At 43.9% G+C, this 18,111-nt stretch overlaps 1 protein-coding gene across 3 annotated transcripts in view; it reads left to right on the top strand.

Annotated features, from left to right (window-relative positions):
• The window catches only part of ST18 (ST18 C2H2C-type zinc finger transcription factor), a 479,266-nt gene that overhangs the window by 422,090 nt on the left and 39,065 nt on the right, over window positions 1–18,111 (top strand). For all 3 annotated transcript variants that reach the window (XM_075353275.1, XM_075353277.1, XM_075353278.1), the window contains one exon: window positions 7,941–8,162. In XM_075353275.1, coding sequence (XP_075209390.1) covers window positions 7,941–8,162 — 222 coding nt within the window. The remainder of the gene's footprint in view (window positions 1–7,940; window positions 8,163–18,111) is intronic.

Genomic DNA, 18,111 nt, shown 5'->3' on the forward strand with positions numbered 1-18,111 from the left:
TACCCCCTCCCCCACCTCCCATAGAAACCCTGATAATATTATTAACATTCCCTGTACACCCTCACTTCCCTCTTTTAATTGTGCTCTATGGAATCCACGGTCTGTATGTAACAAGCTTCCTTACATCCACAACCTCTTTCTCAATTACTCTCTTAACTTACTAGGCCTAACTGAAACCTGGATTCAGGATTCTGATACTACTTCCCCTGCTGCCATCTCTCATGGTGGTTTACACTTTACCCATTCACCAAGACCTGGAAACAGACATGGTGGCGGAGTAGGCTTACTACTGTCCCCACAGTGCACTTTCCAGGTCATCCCCCCAGCTCCATCACTCTCATTCCCATCCTTTGAGGTTCACACCATTAGGCTCTTCCATCCCCTTCCCCTCAGAGTAGCTGTCATATACCGTTCCCCAGGCTCACCCACCCAGTTCCTTGACCACTTTTCAGCCTGGCTGCCACACTTCATGTCCTCTGAATTGCCAACCCTGATCCTAGGAGACTTTAACATCCCCATTAACAGCCCCTCCTCCCCTTCTGCATCCCAGCTTCTATCTCTCACCACCTCCCTTGGCCTCTCACAACTCTCATCCTCAGAGACACATGAAGATGGTAACACCCTTGACCTGGTCTTTTTCCGCCTCTGCTCAATCTCTCACTTTGACAACTCACCTCTTCCCCTCTCTGACCACAACATCCTCTCCTTCAAGCTCACAAACCCTCGTCCGCCCCAGCACACTCCCACCTATCACACATTCAGAAACCTACAGGCCATTGACTCTCAAACACTTACAGACTCTCTACACTTATCACTATCCCCTATCTCCTCACTTTCATGCCCTAATCTGGCTGTAAAGCACTACAATGACACACTCAGAAGCACCCTGGACCAAGTAGCACCCCTCACCCTCAGAACCTCCAAACACTGAGTAAAACAACCTTGGCTCACATCACAAACTCGATTTCTCCAGCGATGCTCTAGGAGTGCCGAGCGCCTATGGAGGAAATCCCGCACACCAGAAAACTTCATCCACTACAAGTTCATGTTAAGGACCTACAACTCTTCCCTTCACCTCGCCAAACAGACCTACTTCACCACCCTTATCTCCTCACTAGCCAACAATCCAAAAAAGCTCTTTGACACCTTTCACTCCCTCCTCAGTCCCAAAGCACAGACCCCTATCACAGACCTTCATGCTGATGACCTGGCCTCGTATTTCACAGAGAAAATAGAAAACATCCGCCAAGAGATCAGCTCCCAGTCACCAAGCTTTGTGAATCCCATCCCTCGCCACATCCCATCCAGCTCACTTTCCACATTTGACCCAGTCACAGAGGAGGAAGTCTCCAGGCTCCTCTCTTCTTCTCGTCCTACCACTTGCCCTACTGATCCCTTCCCCTCACGCCTACTCCAGACACTCTCTCCGGTAGTCACCACTCACCTAACTAAAATCTTCAATCTCTCTTTCTCTTCTGGTATCTTCCCTTCCTCCCTCAAACACTCTATTATTACTCCACTATTAAAAAAACCTTCCCTTGATCCGTCCTGCACAAGCAACTACAGACCAGTCTCCAATCTCTCCTTCATCTCTAAACTCTTGGAGCGCCTGGTGTACTCTCGCCTCACCCGCTACCTCTCCTCTCACTCTCTTCTAGATCCTTTACAGTCTGGCTTCCGCCCTTTACATTCAACAGAAACTGCCCTTGTCAAAGTGACCAATGACCTATTGACAGCAAAACGTAACGGTGACCACTCTCTGCTTATTCTTCTTGACTTTCTGCAGCCTTCGACACTGTTGACCACCATCTCCTTCTCTCTTTGCTCCATTCTATTGGCCTAAAGGACACTGTTCTTTCCTGGTTCTCTTCCTATCTTTCTGGCCGTTCATTCAGTGTATCATTTGCTGGCTCCACATCTTCTCCTCTCCCTCTCACTGTTGGGGTCCCTCAAGGTTCAGTCCTTGGCCCTCTTCTGTTCTCCCTCTACACTGCCCCAATTGGACAGACCATCAGCAGATTTGGCTTCCAGTACCATCTCTATGCTGATGACACACAACTATACACCTCCTCCCCTGAGCTCACCCCCGCTGTACTACAGAACACAAGTGACTGCCTGACTGCAGTTTGCAACACCATGTCTGCTCTCTATCTGAAACTTAACCTTTCCAAAACTGAACTTCTGCTTTTCCCTCCATCTCCCAACCTTCCTAACCCTGACATCTCCCTCTCTGTGTGTGGCACAACGATAAGTCCTAGGCCGCAAGACCGCTGCCTAGGGGTTATACTGGACACTGATCTCTCCTTCACCTCCCACATACAATCTCTTGCCCGCTCCTGCCGCTTGCACCTCAAGAACATCGCTAGAATCCGCCCCTTTCTCACAATGGAAACGACAAAAACCCTCACCGTGGCCCTGATCCACTCTCGCCTTGACTACTGTAACTCTCTATTAATTGGTCTCCCCCTAACTAGACTCTCCCCTCTACAGTCCATCCTTAATGCAGCAGCCAGGGTCACATATCTGGCCAACCGCTACTCGGATGCCTCTGCTCTGTGCCAGTCATTGCACTGGCTGCCCATATATCACAGGATCCAATTCAAACTGCTTGTTCTCACCCACAAAGCTCTCCACAGTGCAGCACCCTCCTACATCTCCACCCTCCTCTCTGTCTATCATCCCACCCGTAATCTACGCTCTGCAAATGACTTTCGACTAACATCCACACTAATTCGAACCTCCCACTCCCGAATCCAAGACTTCTTCCGAGCTGCACCAAAACTCTGGAACGCTCTACGTCAAGAAGTTAGGACAAATCACAACTTACTCAGCTTCAGACGCTCCCTAAAAACGCATCTTTTTAGGGTGGCCTATCACACTCCCTAGCCAAACTAATTTCACCTAATCCCTCTACAACTTCTCAGAACATAACCCCACGTCAAACTCCATGGCACCCAAATGCATCTCAAGGCTCTGGCCAACTGGTCCAGGAAGCCATCATCTATCCCCCATGAGCTGGCTGGATTGTCATTTTAAATAAACACTTGTACCTTGCCCCTCCCCCCATCTCATTGTAGATTGTAAGCTCTCACGAGCAGGGTTGGCATTTTTCCTTTTAAATATTGTATCCTCTATAATTGTTACTTGTCTGTATATGTTTATGTATATGATATGTATATGTTCCTCCTGAATTGTAAAGCGCTGCGGAATATGTTGGCGCTATAGAAATAAAGATTATTATTATTATTATTATTGATACAGCTAGGCAGCTGCGCATTGTAATCCGCAGCACACGGTGGCCCAAGCTTTCTGGTCCCCCCGCTACGAATTGCAGTCCGCAGCCACCCCAGAAAATGGCGCTTTCATAGAAGCGCCATCTTCTGGCGCTGTATCCAACTCTTCCAGCGGCCCTGGGGTAATAAGGGGTTAATACCAGCTTTGTTTTACAAGCTGGTATTAAGCCCGAGATTCTTAATGTCAGGCCAAATTTGACCCACATTAAGAATCTCCAATAAAGGGTTAAAAAAAGACACCACACAGAGAAAAAATATTTTATTAGAAATAAATACACAGACACACTTAGGGACTCCTTCATTATTACTCCCTCTCACCCCTCCATGATCCTGGTCTTCTGTCTTCTGTCACCAATCTAGCTCTAGCTCTACATCAGACAGCATGGGGGAAGGAAGAACGCTGTTGCTCCCCGCGCTGTGTAATCGAGCAGAGGCTGCGGGTTGGTAAGTGGTGACTTCACCATTGCCATAGTAACCTAACGAGTGGGTTACTATAGCAACGGTGATCTCCGATCACCTGATTCCCGGCGCTGCTATTCATCACCGGCTGTGGCAATAGTGTGTGGCAGCCAATTCCTGAATGTGGGCTGACTCTGTAAAGAGCGCCAACATGCAAGGAGGGGGAGCGTGTGCCCGAGCATTTTGCTGGTACAAGGTGCTTGATGACTATACCGAGTACTGAGATGCTCGGGCCAGCCCTAAGTAACGGCGAGATGCACTGACAGTACAGGACCTTGCATGACATCATAGCCATGTGACCAGTCTGTAACCAACGAGGTAATACAACATTCACACATGACTGGTCACAAAGCTATGATGTCATGGAAGGTCCTATCATCAGCTGTGATTACCAGGAGGACACAGTGATGATCGGAAGCAGAAGCAGCAAGAGATAGAGTCTGCAAGACACATCGCGGGACCTGTAAGTATAATGACAATATTTATTAATAACTATATTCTTCATTTTACAGCTCTCCCCCGCCCATTCCCATAACTGTAAAGTCCAAGTTCGGTGTTCGGACTCAAGTTTGCATTATCTCAGAACCCGAACTCGAAATTTACAAAACGTTCGGGCGAGTCTCCCGAACATGAACATCAGGGGGTTCGCCCATCACTAATCAGGAATTATTAACACTGAAAGATCCCCTTAGGCCTCAATCAGATGTCCTTATGGCACATGCAGTACATGTTTGATGTGTTTTTTCACAGATACAGCACAAAACCATTATAATCTATTGCTATTCACTTGTACATTTTTTTTCCAGCAGCACAGATGATAAGGGCCAATACTGGTCTATGGGTCTATGAGAAACACGTACATCACACGGATGGCATCAGTGAGCAATTATGTGTACGGTACAAGTTTGACCTTGAAAAGTATAGGAGAAGCTTTGTCATTCATTTATTTAATTAGCCATCCATGAAAAAACACTCAACGGAAACACAAATAGCACACTGATGACACCGGTACTATTGTTTCATATACGTGTGTAAACACGGACATGTGAAAAAGGCTTTAATCTCAGCTCGCTTACAGGTTTAATAATTTATGGAGTAGTCTAAAATAACTAAAAATATTCAAGTCAATTAACATAACTTAGAAAATATATAGGACCCGCACTCCTTTTCTACTAAATTAATATACAGGTGCACAAATCCACTATGCGGCAAATGTACATCCACGTTGTGGCACCAATCCGATGCTTTCAGGGCTCCGCACCCTTATCTACTTATCTTTCCCACGCAAGGTTTTAATTTTGAGCTGCGCCTGGTTCACTCTTCGGGCCTCATTCAGATGAGGCTGTTTTTGGCACATGATGCGGTAGGAGATTAGTAATAGGGACCATCCATATTTAGGTACACCTTGACATGGCTGAATGGCTTTTACTCTGTTCAAAAATTGCTAAGTACCTTACATTTTTAACATTTATAGCAACATTGGAGTTCATTTATTTATTAATCACACTGGAAAATAAAAAAATCCAATGGCAGTGAAATTGTGGAAAAAAAGCAATTCTTCCAATTTTTGGGGGATGTTGTTTTTAAGGCATACATTCTATTGTAATAGTTACTTTGAATCATGATTCTCCAGGTCAGAATGATTACAGCAATATCACATTTGCATATATTTTTTTTCCTTTTTTAAATAAAAAATAAACATTCTAAAATTTGTAAAAAGAAAAAAATGGGGGTACATGACGCCATTTATCAATAGCCATTACAATTTTATTTTTCTGTTTATTGAGCTATATTTTGGGATGACAGTTTTACTGATATAAATTTGCAGGAGACTTTTTAGTCTATTTATAATAAAAAAAATGTAAGGAATATTGATAACCAAAAAAATGAAATGCTGAAGATTTTTTTTTCCGTTATAGTGTTAACTGACTGAGATAATTAATGAATATCCATAGGGTAATGATTAACGCCCAAACCCAATATTCCTATAACTCTGCAGCTAGATTTTAAGGCAGAAACCCCTTAATTTGCCTAGGGTCAGACTTGAAAAAATGCATAGAAATCAATTCCTATATATAAAATCTGCGCTGAATTAAAGGTTTAATTTTTATTTCTATCCTTCTAAACCTTTAATTCATCTGACTGAGATAATTAGTTTTATATTTTGATAGATTGGATTTTTATGAATGCAGAGATACTAAATATGTTTTTTTTTTTTTCTTTTAATTTCTTTATTTTTAATGTTCAAAAATTATGATTCATTCTTTTGTATTTTTATTTTTCTTATATTTTTCAAAACCTTTAGTCTCATTTGTTTAGCCCCGCAGGTGACTTTAACCTGCAACCATCCACTATACTAATACTATGGTATTGTAGTATATAGTGAAAATCACAAGTTTCCTTTGAAGCTTAGCATATAGCTCAGCTTCAGAGGAGGACCAAGATTGCAGTGATGGGAGCCTTACATGGTTATTAGCTCTCTTAGTAACCCATTGGTGCTTTCAGATCCCATCACAAAGTACCAATAAGATTTTCAGTTTGGGCACTGGCACGCATTCCATTCAAATGCCAGTGTCAAAGATTAACAGTGGCTTTAAATGGATAACAGCTGTAAGACAAAGTTTACCTTTTAGGGAGATGTTGGCTATTTAATGTAGCTGGTATTTGTCGTGTGTGGACTGTGCTCAGCTCCTGAGAATCCTCAGAAATGATCACCCCCACAATTATATATACATACTTCAGAGGTGGGAAACCTCCAGCCAGTTAGCAGATGTCCCTAAATCTAGCCGCCAGGCAGATTCTCAGGGATTGCAGTGCCCAGGCTGGAGATCGATAGTGCCTTTGGCTGACCGCTGGCTCTTTAATTGCTCATTACAATGTGATCACGCTGAACACTGTAGCACATGCAATGAATGATTACTGCCTAGCATGAGGATGGACTTTTGTGGGGGGAGTAAGTACGTTCAGCGCTCCAGTGACTGTCCCATTGACAACAACAGCAGCTGCAGCCATCTTGTCTCCTTTGATATAAATGACCCTCCCGTGATGAATATATGCCCTAGCCCCTCCTGTGATCTATATGCTCAAGCGTATTCTGTGATGTATAAGCTGTAGCCTCAGTGTCTTCTATGTGATGTATATAAAGCAGTTTTGGTGTCTATTTTGTGATAAATATACATCAGTCTCGGTGTCTCATATGTGTTGTATAAAGTAGTCACTTTGTCTCCTTTGTGATGTATCTAAATCAGTCTCAATGTTTCCTATGTGATGTATGTACAGCAGTCTCAGTGTCTCCTATGTGATGAATATACAGCAGTCTCAGTGTTACCTATGTGAGGAATATACAGCAGTCTCCGTGTCTCCTATGTGATGTATCACATAGTATATTTGTTTCCTTTGTGATGTATGCACAGCATTTTCATTGTCTCTTATGTGATGTATAAAGCAGTCTCTGCCGTCCCCATGTGATGTACATAGAGTAGTCTCAGTGTCTCCTATGTGATGTGTATATAGCAGAATCTCAGAGTCTCCCATGTGATGTATACAGCAGTCTTGGTGTCTCATATATGATGTAAAGACAACAGTCTCGTTGTCTCTGATGTGATGTACATACTACAGCCCTACCAATGGTTGAGTTCTTTAAATGTTACATAAGCAGTGATTAAATTCCCACTGTGAGGAGACATGGAGTGTAATAAACATCAGTATTCAGAACTTACTGCTGTGAGTTCTTTTCAAAATCTATTGCAAAATGTTGACTGTGCTGCTGACCGGCGCAAATCTGGAAATGCAGTTGCGAGTAGTATCATCAATACCACCTAACATCACAGCTATATCAAAGAGAAGCAGTTTCATCCCATCAGGGGGAGGTAATTTAATGTTTGACCAAATATAGCAGGATACGTTTTGATCATTTTGTGTGGCTCCCGAATGATAGTATAAATATCCAAATGGCCTTGGTAGAAAAAAAGATTCCCCACCCCTGACTAACGTGATATTGTGCAAAGAGGTTAATCACTACAGCTTTTTGAATGTTTTTGAAAATGTATTTGTTAATAACAGATTAAAAAAGGATGACCATAATACATGCACAGCAGAGAGTGCAGAACACTGAAAGATTAGGAAACAAGATAATATCTTGTGAACAGCCATGTTATAACAATCATATCATCATTATATTTTGCACAGATGTCCTGTTGTAGGCTGTGATGGTCAAGGCCACATATCAGGAAAATACACGTCTCATCGAAGTGCTTCTGGCTGTCCTTTGGCTGCTAAAAGGCAAAAGGAGAGTTCACTAAATGGCTCATCGCTGTTATGGAAGCAAAATAAGCAGGAGCTGCCACACTGCCCACTTCCAGGCTGCAATGGGCTCGGCCACGTAAACAATGTTTTTGTCACGCACAGAAGGTACTTTGCATACTTCCCTTTTTTCCACAATTGTTTTTAATCTGATATTTGTTCTACATGTACAATATGCAGATACTACTTACATTTGGTAAAGTCATTTAGGTATTTTTTTTCTGTTAGCACTTACTAGACACGAGGTCCTTGTATATGTTATAAAGGTTTTCTGGCACTTAAGACATAATTCCCTAAAGTGCAAAAAAAGTTTCTTAACTTAAAGTGGTTTTCTGGCTTTAGAATAGAAGTCTGCAGTCACTCTGTGACTCTATGGATTCACTGGTGCCTGTGAGGGAGCGGGTAGTCATGTCACCTCAAGTATGCGATTTGAATACTTCCAGGCACATAGATGTATCTGGCCTCACTCAAGAAACTTTCATTAAGCGACAACGCACACATCTAGTTTGCATGTGACTGCATGTATGCAAATGTGACGCCCCTGGACTAGTCAGGACGTCACAGAGTACTGTACTTGCTGCTCTTTAGTGCAGGGCTCAACCCTCCATGATTCTGGGTTCCCAACCTATGGTACTGCCTCCATCCGCATAGAAATCCCAACCACACCTCGCACCACACCCTGTCAGACACACCAGTGGGCTGCTGAGCTGGAATAGGGCCGCCCACCTAGGGGTCAGGCAGACTGGTGGGAGGGAAGTAGACAGAGTAGTGTTAGCCCTCAAGAAGTGAGGAGCTGAGGGAGTAGTGGCTCCCTGGAAGTTACAGGTTGGGTTGCAGACGGTGGTCTGGGCCCGGAGGAATCGGAGACCCGGTCGCAGGGTATTAAGGCTGGGTGCCTAGACCTGGTTGTAGAAGACGGTCAGCAGCTCGAGTCTGATAGCCGGTCTGGGACCGAAAGCATGGCAGGGTACAGGACCCAAGGTCGGGAAGGAGTTTCAGGCAACCCGGCAATTATCCTGTGGAGGATAGTGACTTTATGGACTGTCCCCAAGATGCTCAGAGATCAGAGGTACTAGCACAATGAGGGGGATAGGGCTTTCCAACCCACGCAGCCGACAGAAATCCCAAGATTGAGCCCTTGAGAGCACAGCTCCACTACCAACAAGTAGGGAGCAGGGCCTGGACAGCTTTACGCCAACGGGTCACCAGAACACTTCTAATTTGTGCACGGAGGCAGGCTCCGGGCCACCCGGCAGTACTATAGGGGACGGATACCCGGACTGGCTCCCTCAAGAGGGCAGCAGACTTGGTTTACCTTGTTGTCAGAGTCTGCTTTGCGGTCGCATCATCACCAATACTGCCTGAGTGAGTACCTAGTCCTCCCCTGCTTCCAACCAGCCCTGCACTCGCCTACACCAGTATCTCACCCATCCAGAGTCCCGGGGCCTCCCCTACCCGTGGAGGGAACGTCATCTGGATGCCCCACTCCATCTCCCCCGGGTACTCTCATCGGCAGCGGCGGTACTCCCCTTACCATGAACCACAGGTGGCGTCACAAACTCTTATCCCCTGTAAATATTCCCCTTTACATTTGAGTGACCGCAAGCCCCCCAGGTCCGGAGACTCTCGAGCCACAGCAGCAATCCCGGATCCAAGCGGTTCAACAGCTGCATCGGGCGGCACACAAATCTTATACTTGAGGCCACCTGCCTGCCTTCGCAGTAACGGTGGTTCTTCACAGTGCAGAGTTTGCAGACAACCCCTTTAACTCATAAGTTCTGGTCACTAAAATATAAATCTACATATATTTATCAGGAGATGGAGAGAACATGTGCTCTAAGGCCTCATTCAGAGCTCCGTATATCCTGTATGTGTTCTATCCCTGATTTTCATTGAACATGTTACCATTATGGTCTGTGGTGCTGTTCACATATTCATTTTTGCAGACTATGTATTTCCAAAAAATCATGGAGACATGTCCATTTTTTATCATAGGTAAGGATAGTTGACCTCGAGGAGATCAACATCCAACACCACAGAGATACCATCACGTGTTTCTCAACGCAGTGACACTAGAACAAGGCCCCCTGGGAAAATATGCAAAACAAGAATGCCGCGGAGACACCATCACATGTTCTCAACGCTAGCAGGAAACTAGCCAGGTCTTTCTCCGGGAAGAAACAACCACGGGAAGGGCAGTCTCCAATCAAGGAGATCACCTATGCCGAATATGGTATCCATCCACAGACAGCTGTTTTGGGGTATTTGCCCCTCATCAGTGTGGAGTAGGAAACTGGCTAGTGGGAGCAATGCCTAGTAGAAGACTACATAGGTAAGGATGGTTGACCTCGGGGAGATCAACATCCAACACCGTGGAGACACCATTACGTGTTTCTCAACGCAGTGACACTAGAACAAGGCCCCCTGGGAAAATATGCAAAACAAGAATGCCGCGGAGACACCATCACATGTTTCTCAACGCTAGCAGGAAACTAGCCAGGTCTTTCACCAGGAATGAACAACCACGGGATAGGCAGTCTCCAATCAAGGAGATCACCTATGCCAACCATGGTGTCCATCCACAGACAGCTGTTTCGGGGTATTTGCCCCTCATCAGTGGATAAATAAAAATTACCCATTTAAGTCTCTGGGTCCGTGAAAATCACAGAAAGCTCACAGATGGTATTGGTGTGCTGTTAGTGATTAAAGGGGTTGTCTACTACTAGGACAACCACTTTTGTTTACACATGTTTCCCCCAGGTAAATTAATAAAGACTATGCTAACCTCCCATACCGGCACCCTTCTAGTCATGTTTGGGACTGCAGAGCCGGGACTCACGTGGGGTGAGATGCCATCAGCGCCGACTTCCTTCTATTTGCCTTTGTACCAAACGAGCAATCAATAGGAAGTGAGCACAGCCACTGCTCTCACTTCCTGTTAATTTACTCGTTTGGTCCAAAGGCGAAGAGAAGGAAGCTGGGGCTGATTGCACATTGGGCTCTCATTGTGTCACAACCCCACGTGAGACCCAGCACTGCCCTCCCGGACATCACCACAAGGGTGCCGGTACGGGCGGTGAGTATAGTCTTTATTATTTTACCTGGGGGAAACGTGGAATCAAAATGGATTGTCCTAGAAGTGGACAACTCCTTCAGCATTGCAATGGATAGTAGAATCTTTGATATTTATTTATTTACTGATGAAAGACTAATGAATATCATATCCAAAACACTAATGAAACTCAGATCGTTTATGGAGTATGAATAAAATCACTGATTTTTGGATGAGGCCTAAAGCTCGAGCAGTGAGCAAGAGAAGGGGATGGCTTAGGAATGGAGGAGTCAAACTTGTTGTGGTAATTTGCTAGCTAATGTACCAACACAATAGGGTGAGACATTCTGTGTCAGTGTGTCATTAGGTATAAGAAAACTACACTATTTCTGGGATTTTGCCTGGTTGATTCTAGCCAAATTTGGAATATATTAGTCCCTCATTTTCTATCATGTGATGTATAAAAAACAAAGTCTCCAGATAACCACTTTAAAGATGCCACAAAATGATTTGCTGTTCTGAGACAAGAAGAAGAATAAATATTCAAAATAGGGGATACCACTATATAAAGGATGGAACAGAGAAATAATCAGAAAAATGTTTGATTATATCTTGCCTGAGGACAAAGGTGTTTTTATTACATTCCTGTTATACTAATTCACTTAACTGACCAACTAAAATGGACCTGTTGGACTAAATGCTATAAAGGAGAAATGTTTCAGACATAAGATGTAATATTAGCATGTCTGATCATTTATTATAGTCATAACTTGGTAACTAATAATGTAGCTGTATTTGGCAATCAATGAAAAACAGACATTTAAAGAGTAACTAAACTTTCTGATTTTTTATAGTAGGATTGGTGGGATTCTGAGTCCTGAAACTCCCACCGATCATGCACCAGACCCCCAGGAAGTTTGTAGCTCAGCATTCAGGTCCTATCCGATCTTACACAAAGCAGATTAAATAGGAAACGTAGGCTCCTAGAAACTGACATTTATTTTATGTATCTAAAAATGTAACAACTCTGATACTTTAAATGCAATATACCAAAGGATAGAAATTCGCTTTGCTGCAGACCAGATAACATTCCAGATAGGGAGTGTGTCTGAAAACAACCATTTCACAGTCTGAAAGAAATAAATTGGATATAAATGTGCAGATGTCCTGCTGTATGTCAATTCATCCAGGATCTGTGGTTGTTTCATCAGATACGGACACAGATAGCCTCATACATGATCACATCTTCCTTTAAGTCAGTGATCCCTAACTCTTTTAAGTTTGAAAAATCCAGGACTCCAAAATGATAATACAGAAAGCATATCTTTATGAGAATTGCAATCCAAATAAATTATGTTTCGGTGTAATGATAAAACCTTCTTCAGACGTATTGCTAAGGAGATGAACAGAAAGGCAGAGATGAGGGCATATCACAAAGTGAGAAGGAGCTAACCACCCTGGTGAGGAGCGCACATCACCACAGCGGTTATTCCCGTCTCACTTTGTGCTATGCCCTCATCACTACCATTCTGTTCATCTCCTTAGCAATGCGTTCTGAAAAAGGTTTTATCATTACAACGAAACCTCATTTATTTGGATTGCAATTCTAATAAAGCTATACTTTCTCCATTATCATTTTGGAGTACTGGTTTTTCAAGGTAAAAAAGGTTGAGATAACTGACTTAAAGGAAAATGGGATCATGTATGAGGTTCATGTATGGATTCCTTTTTGTACTTTGTACATGAAGTGGTATCCTATCCAGGCACCCACGTTTACAGAGTGACGTACATCCAAGTTGTTCATATGTTAGGGGAAAAAATGGAAAATCTTTATAAATCATGATCACAAGTGATAAATGTTTTCAGCCAATAAATCTGATATTATGACACGGGGGGGAGGGAGGGTAGGAGCTTTTAAACTAGGATCGGGGGGGAGGGAGGGTAGTGGAGCAAATAAGGGGATAGATAGAGCAGATAGAGACAGGGAGACGGTAGGGGTCAATGAAGGATTAGGGGGGGATGGGACATACAAGGAACGTAGGGAGGCTAGGAGTAATAAAGGTGTTAATAGGATTAAATGTCTACTGGCAAATGCAAGAAGTCTTGCAAACAAAATGAATGAATTGGAGACTCTTATGTCAACCATGGATTATGATGTGGTGGGCATTATGGAAACCTGGCTGGATGAAAGCCATGACTGGGTGACAAACATACAGGGTTATAGTACATTTAGGAAGGACAGGAAAGGCCAAAAAGGTGGTGGGGTGTGTATATTCATTAAATCTAACCTAAAACCTGTGTTGTATGATGACATTGAGGGGAACAGCAACAATCTAGAGTCAGTATGGGTAAATGTACATGGGGAGGGGAATAATGGAAAAATGCTAATTGGAGTTTGCTATAAGCCTCCTAACATACCTCAACAAATAGAGGGTGAAATGCTGGAACAAATTGAAAAGGCAGCTAATAATAATAATCGGGTTCTTATTATGGGGGATTTCAATTATCCAGACATTCAGTGGGACATAGAATCTTCTGGTTGTGCTAAAAGCTGTAAGTTCTTATCTACCATTCAAGACCATTTCCTCTCTCAGATGGTAGGTGAACCGACCAGGGGAGATAATTTGCTAGATCTGGTCCTGTCAAACAGACCGGATACAATTTCAGATCTACAGGTCCGGGAGCACTTGGGCACCAGCGATCATAATATGGTAAGCTTCAACATAATATTCAATAGAACATTTCAAAGGGGGAATGCTAAAACCTGGAATTTTAGGAAAGCGGATTTCAACAAATTAAGGGAAGAGCTTAAATGTGTAGATTGGGACAAAGTCATGGTAACTGGGGATACCGAACATAAATGGGGTAAGTTTAAGGATATACTACTAGAGTCCTGTAAAAAACGTATACCCTCTGGTAATAAAATGTCCAGGAATAAAAAGAAACCACTATGGATAAATAAGACTGTACAAAGTATAATAAAACAAAAACAAAGGGCATTTAAAATCTTAAAGGCTGAGAATACAGAAATAGCATTGCAGGAGTATAAAGATATCAATAGGAAATGTAAAAAAGAAATCAAACAAGCAAAATTAGCTACTGAAACAAAAATCGCCAATGACATTAAAATAAATCCCAAAATCTTTTATAAATACATTAATGCCAAAAGGAAAACAAAGGATAGTATCGGCCCCTTAAAATATAATAACAAGTTAGTTATAGAGGACAAACAAAAGACTGAGTTATTAAATAGGCATTTCTCATCTGTATTCACCAAGGAACTGACTGTACCAGGGATCATTCAACAAGTGAAAAATCAAAGTCCACCACCTGATATAATTAATTTAACACAAGATGAAGTACGCCTACGTCTGAGTAAATTAAACATTGACAAATCCCCAGGGCCAGATGGCATTCATCCACGAATATTGAGGGAATTGAGCTCCGTAATCGACAGACCGCTGTATCTCATCTTTTTAGACTCACTTGTAACAGGGTTGGTGCCTCAGGATTGGAGGATTGCTGATGTGGTACCGATATTTAAGAAAGGTAAGAGGGTAGATCCAGGCAACTACCGTCCAGTAAGCCTGACATCAGTAGTATGCAAAGTTTTTGAGGGCATTTTAAGGGATGACATGCAAAAATATATTGCAGAAAATAATATGATAACTGACAAACAGCATGGATTCATGAAAGATAAGTCGTGTCTAACCAACCTGTTGGGGTTCTATGAGGGGGTAAGTTCAAACCTGGATATTGGTAATGCAGCTAATGTGATTTATTTGGACTTTGCAAAGGCATTTGATACTGTACCACATAATAGCCTTATACTAAAGCTCCAGAAGCAAGGACTAGGGGACACAATATGCAACTGGGTAAGGAATTGGCTAAAAGATAGGAAACAAAGAGTAGTCATAAATGGTACATTCTCTAAATGGCCTATAGTCAGCAGTGGGGTGCCGCAGGGATCTGTGCTTGGACCGATTCTTTTTACTCTCTTTATTAATGACCTTGTGGATGGGATTTATAGTACAGTGTCAGTCTTTGCCGATGACACCAAACTATGTAGGATATTAAAAACTGACCTGGATAGTACAATATTACAAAAAGATCTGGATAAGATGTCAGAATGGGCAGATACTTGGCAAATGAGATTTAATGTTGATAAATGTAAAGTAATGCACCTAGGACGGAGTAATCCTATAGCTGCGTATACATTAAATGGAGGTAAACTCGGGACTACAGAACAGGAGAAGGACTTGGGTATTCTCATTACAAATAAGCTGAGCAGCAGCACTCAATGTCAAGCAGCAGCTGCTAAAGCAAACAAGATTTTAGGGTGTATAAAAAGAGAGATTAGATCCCGTGATCCCAACGTATTGTTACCCCTCTATAAATCACTTGTAAGGCCACATCTGGAATACGGGATCCAGTTTTGGGCTCCACATTTTAAAAAGGACATTCAGAAGTTAGAGTCAGTTCAAAGGCGGGCAACTAGACTATTACAAGGAATGGAGGCCTCCCATATGATGACAGGTTGAAAAAGTTAGATATGTTTAGCTTAGAAAAAAGACGTCTCAGAGGAGATCTCATTTATATGTATAAATACATGTGTGGTCAATATAAAGGACTGGCACATGACTTATTTCTTCCAAAGACAGTACTAAGGACCAGGGGGCACTCACTGCGAGTGGAAGAAAAGCGATTCCGACACCTAAATAGGAAAGGGTTCTTTACAGTTAGAGCAGTCAGACTGTGGAATGCCCTACCACAAGAGGTAGTAATGGCAGATACTATAACAGCTTTTAAAAAAGGGCTGGATGATTTCCTCAGTACACAAAACATTGTTGGTTATAAATGACTTAGTGACTAAATGTAGAACTGGTGGAGGAAGGTTGAACTAGATGGACCTAGGTCTTTTTTCAACCTAAGTAACTATGTAACTATGTAACTATGACATCAGCTGCAGTATAAACGAAAAAAATTATGATAATTGCAGTCAAAATAATCTGTACAAGTTTCTTCAGCTTAAAAAAAATCTCTGCCATATCAATTTTTTTTACAAACATGGCAAAAAAGTGTTGTGTTTTTGCAAACTGTCCTCGAATTTCTGGACAGTTTGCAACCCTGATTCCACGTCCCAAGGGTCCTGGCAGGATTTCCAGTCTCTGAATAGACTGAATGGTAGAGGAGGATGTGATGGTTCCCTGCTCCACTGTTATATTCAGCAGTGTCTGTGTCCTGAGAAGACAGATACAGTTGAAGTCAGGATATACCCATAACCTCCAGCTAAACAGTGGGACATTCAGGACAGCCCTGCTGAATCCGGAAAGGTGGCCAGTTTGTGCTTTGTAATCTGTGCTTGAACCATGATACATCCTTGAAATAATTCCAGAAAATGAAGTATTTTTTCCAGAAAATGATTGCAATTACACATGTTTTGTTATACACATGTCGCGGGCGGCGGGGCACTGCGCTCACCACGCTCGGGTCCGGCGCTGCTGCTGCTGCTCGGTGGCTCGAGCGGTGGGCCGGATCCGGGGACTCGAGCGGCGCTCCTCGCCCGTGAGTGAAAAGGGGGGGTAGTTCGGTTTGGGGATTTGGTCCGTGACGCCACCCACGGGTTGTGGTGAGGTTGGGCACCACCTATTAACGGGGATCCCGGGAGCGATGGCAGGAAGCAGCTGGGATGTTTCTCTCCCCTCCGTGGGTAGGGGGTGGGTGGTCCCGGGGCCCGGTGAGGTGACGGGGAGGCAGGGTTGGCAAGGTGCAGGGTCGCTTGGACTGCGCAGCGCGGTGCCGGATGGCACGGTAGTACTCTCTCAGCCACAAATGGATGCAAAGTCTCTGGTAAAACAAACGGCTGGATGGACGGGTCCCGCAGCCGGCTGCTGTGGTTTCTCCTGGACGGGTGGGGGTGGCTGCCTTTCCCTGCACCTTTTGTGTATGTTTGGTCCCAATGGCTTCCCACTGGTAACCCGCTCCCCAGCGTGTATATGTGCTGGAGGAGCCCTTTTGCCCACAGGCTCTGGCCCTGGGAACTCTAGCTGTGGCGGTAGCTGTATTTCCCTTTTGCTGGTTAGACGGTTGCCTTCAATCGGGTCTTGGCTGTTAGGAAACCCCTGGGGTTCCGGTCACTAACGGATTTGACCTGTTTAACGGCGACTCCTAGCCTGGTCGGGGTCCGCAGGTCCTACCGGTTTGTGCTGGCTTCACTTCGTTCCCCGGTTCGGTACCGGCGGGCCACCGCCCGTCCCCGGTCCTACGGTTCCGCGTTGATCTGCCTCTCCTGCAGATGGCCACCACCGTCTGCCAACCTTGCTCTCGGTGCCCGGGCCACGTACCCGGACACAGTCAGTTTGCTCCTCTACTACCACTTCCTAGCTGCACTCGAGCTCTGCCCGAGTTTAACTAACTTCCTTTCCCGCCTCCAGGACTGGGAACTCCTCAGTGGGTGGGGCCAACTGCCTGGCTCCACCCGACCTGGTGTGGACATCAGCCCCTGGAGGGGGGGCAACAAGGATTTGTGTATGACTGATGTGCCTATCTCGGGGTGGGGGTGTTGTGTTGTAGTCCCTGTGACGACCTGGCTAGTCCAGGGTGCCACACACATATTTATTTATTTTCTGTGTATTGGAACAACACACAAAAAAAGAGAAAAAAAGGCAAATTGGACATGTTTTACACAAAACTCTAAAAATGGGCCAGACAAAATTGTTGGCATTGACAGCTTAATAGACAGTTGCAGACCCTTTGGAATAAATAACTGGATTAACGGCTTCCTAGAACCGTCAACAAGCTTTTTGCATCTCTTAACTGGAATTTTGGACAACTTTACTTTTGCAAACTGCTCCAGGTCTCTCATATTTCATGGTGCCTTCTCCCAACAGCAATTTTAAGATCTCTCCACAGGTGTTCAATGATATTTAGATCCAGACTCTGGATTGATGGCCACTTCAGAACTCTCCAACACTTTGCATCCATTCATTTTTGGGCGCTTCTTGA

The sequence above is a fragment of the Anomaloglossus baeobatrachus genome, chromosome 6 (genome assembly GCF_048569485.1).
Source record: "Anomaloglossus baeobatrachus isolate aAnoBae1 chromosome 6, aAnoBae1.hap1, whole genome shotgun sequence".
NCBI classification, from domain to species: Eukaryota; Metazoa; Chordata; class Amphibia; order Anura; family Aromobatidae; genus Anomaloglossus; species Anomaloglossus baeobatrachus.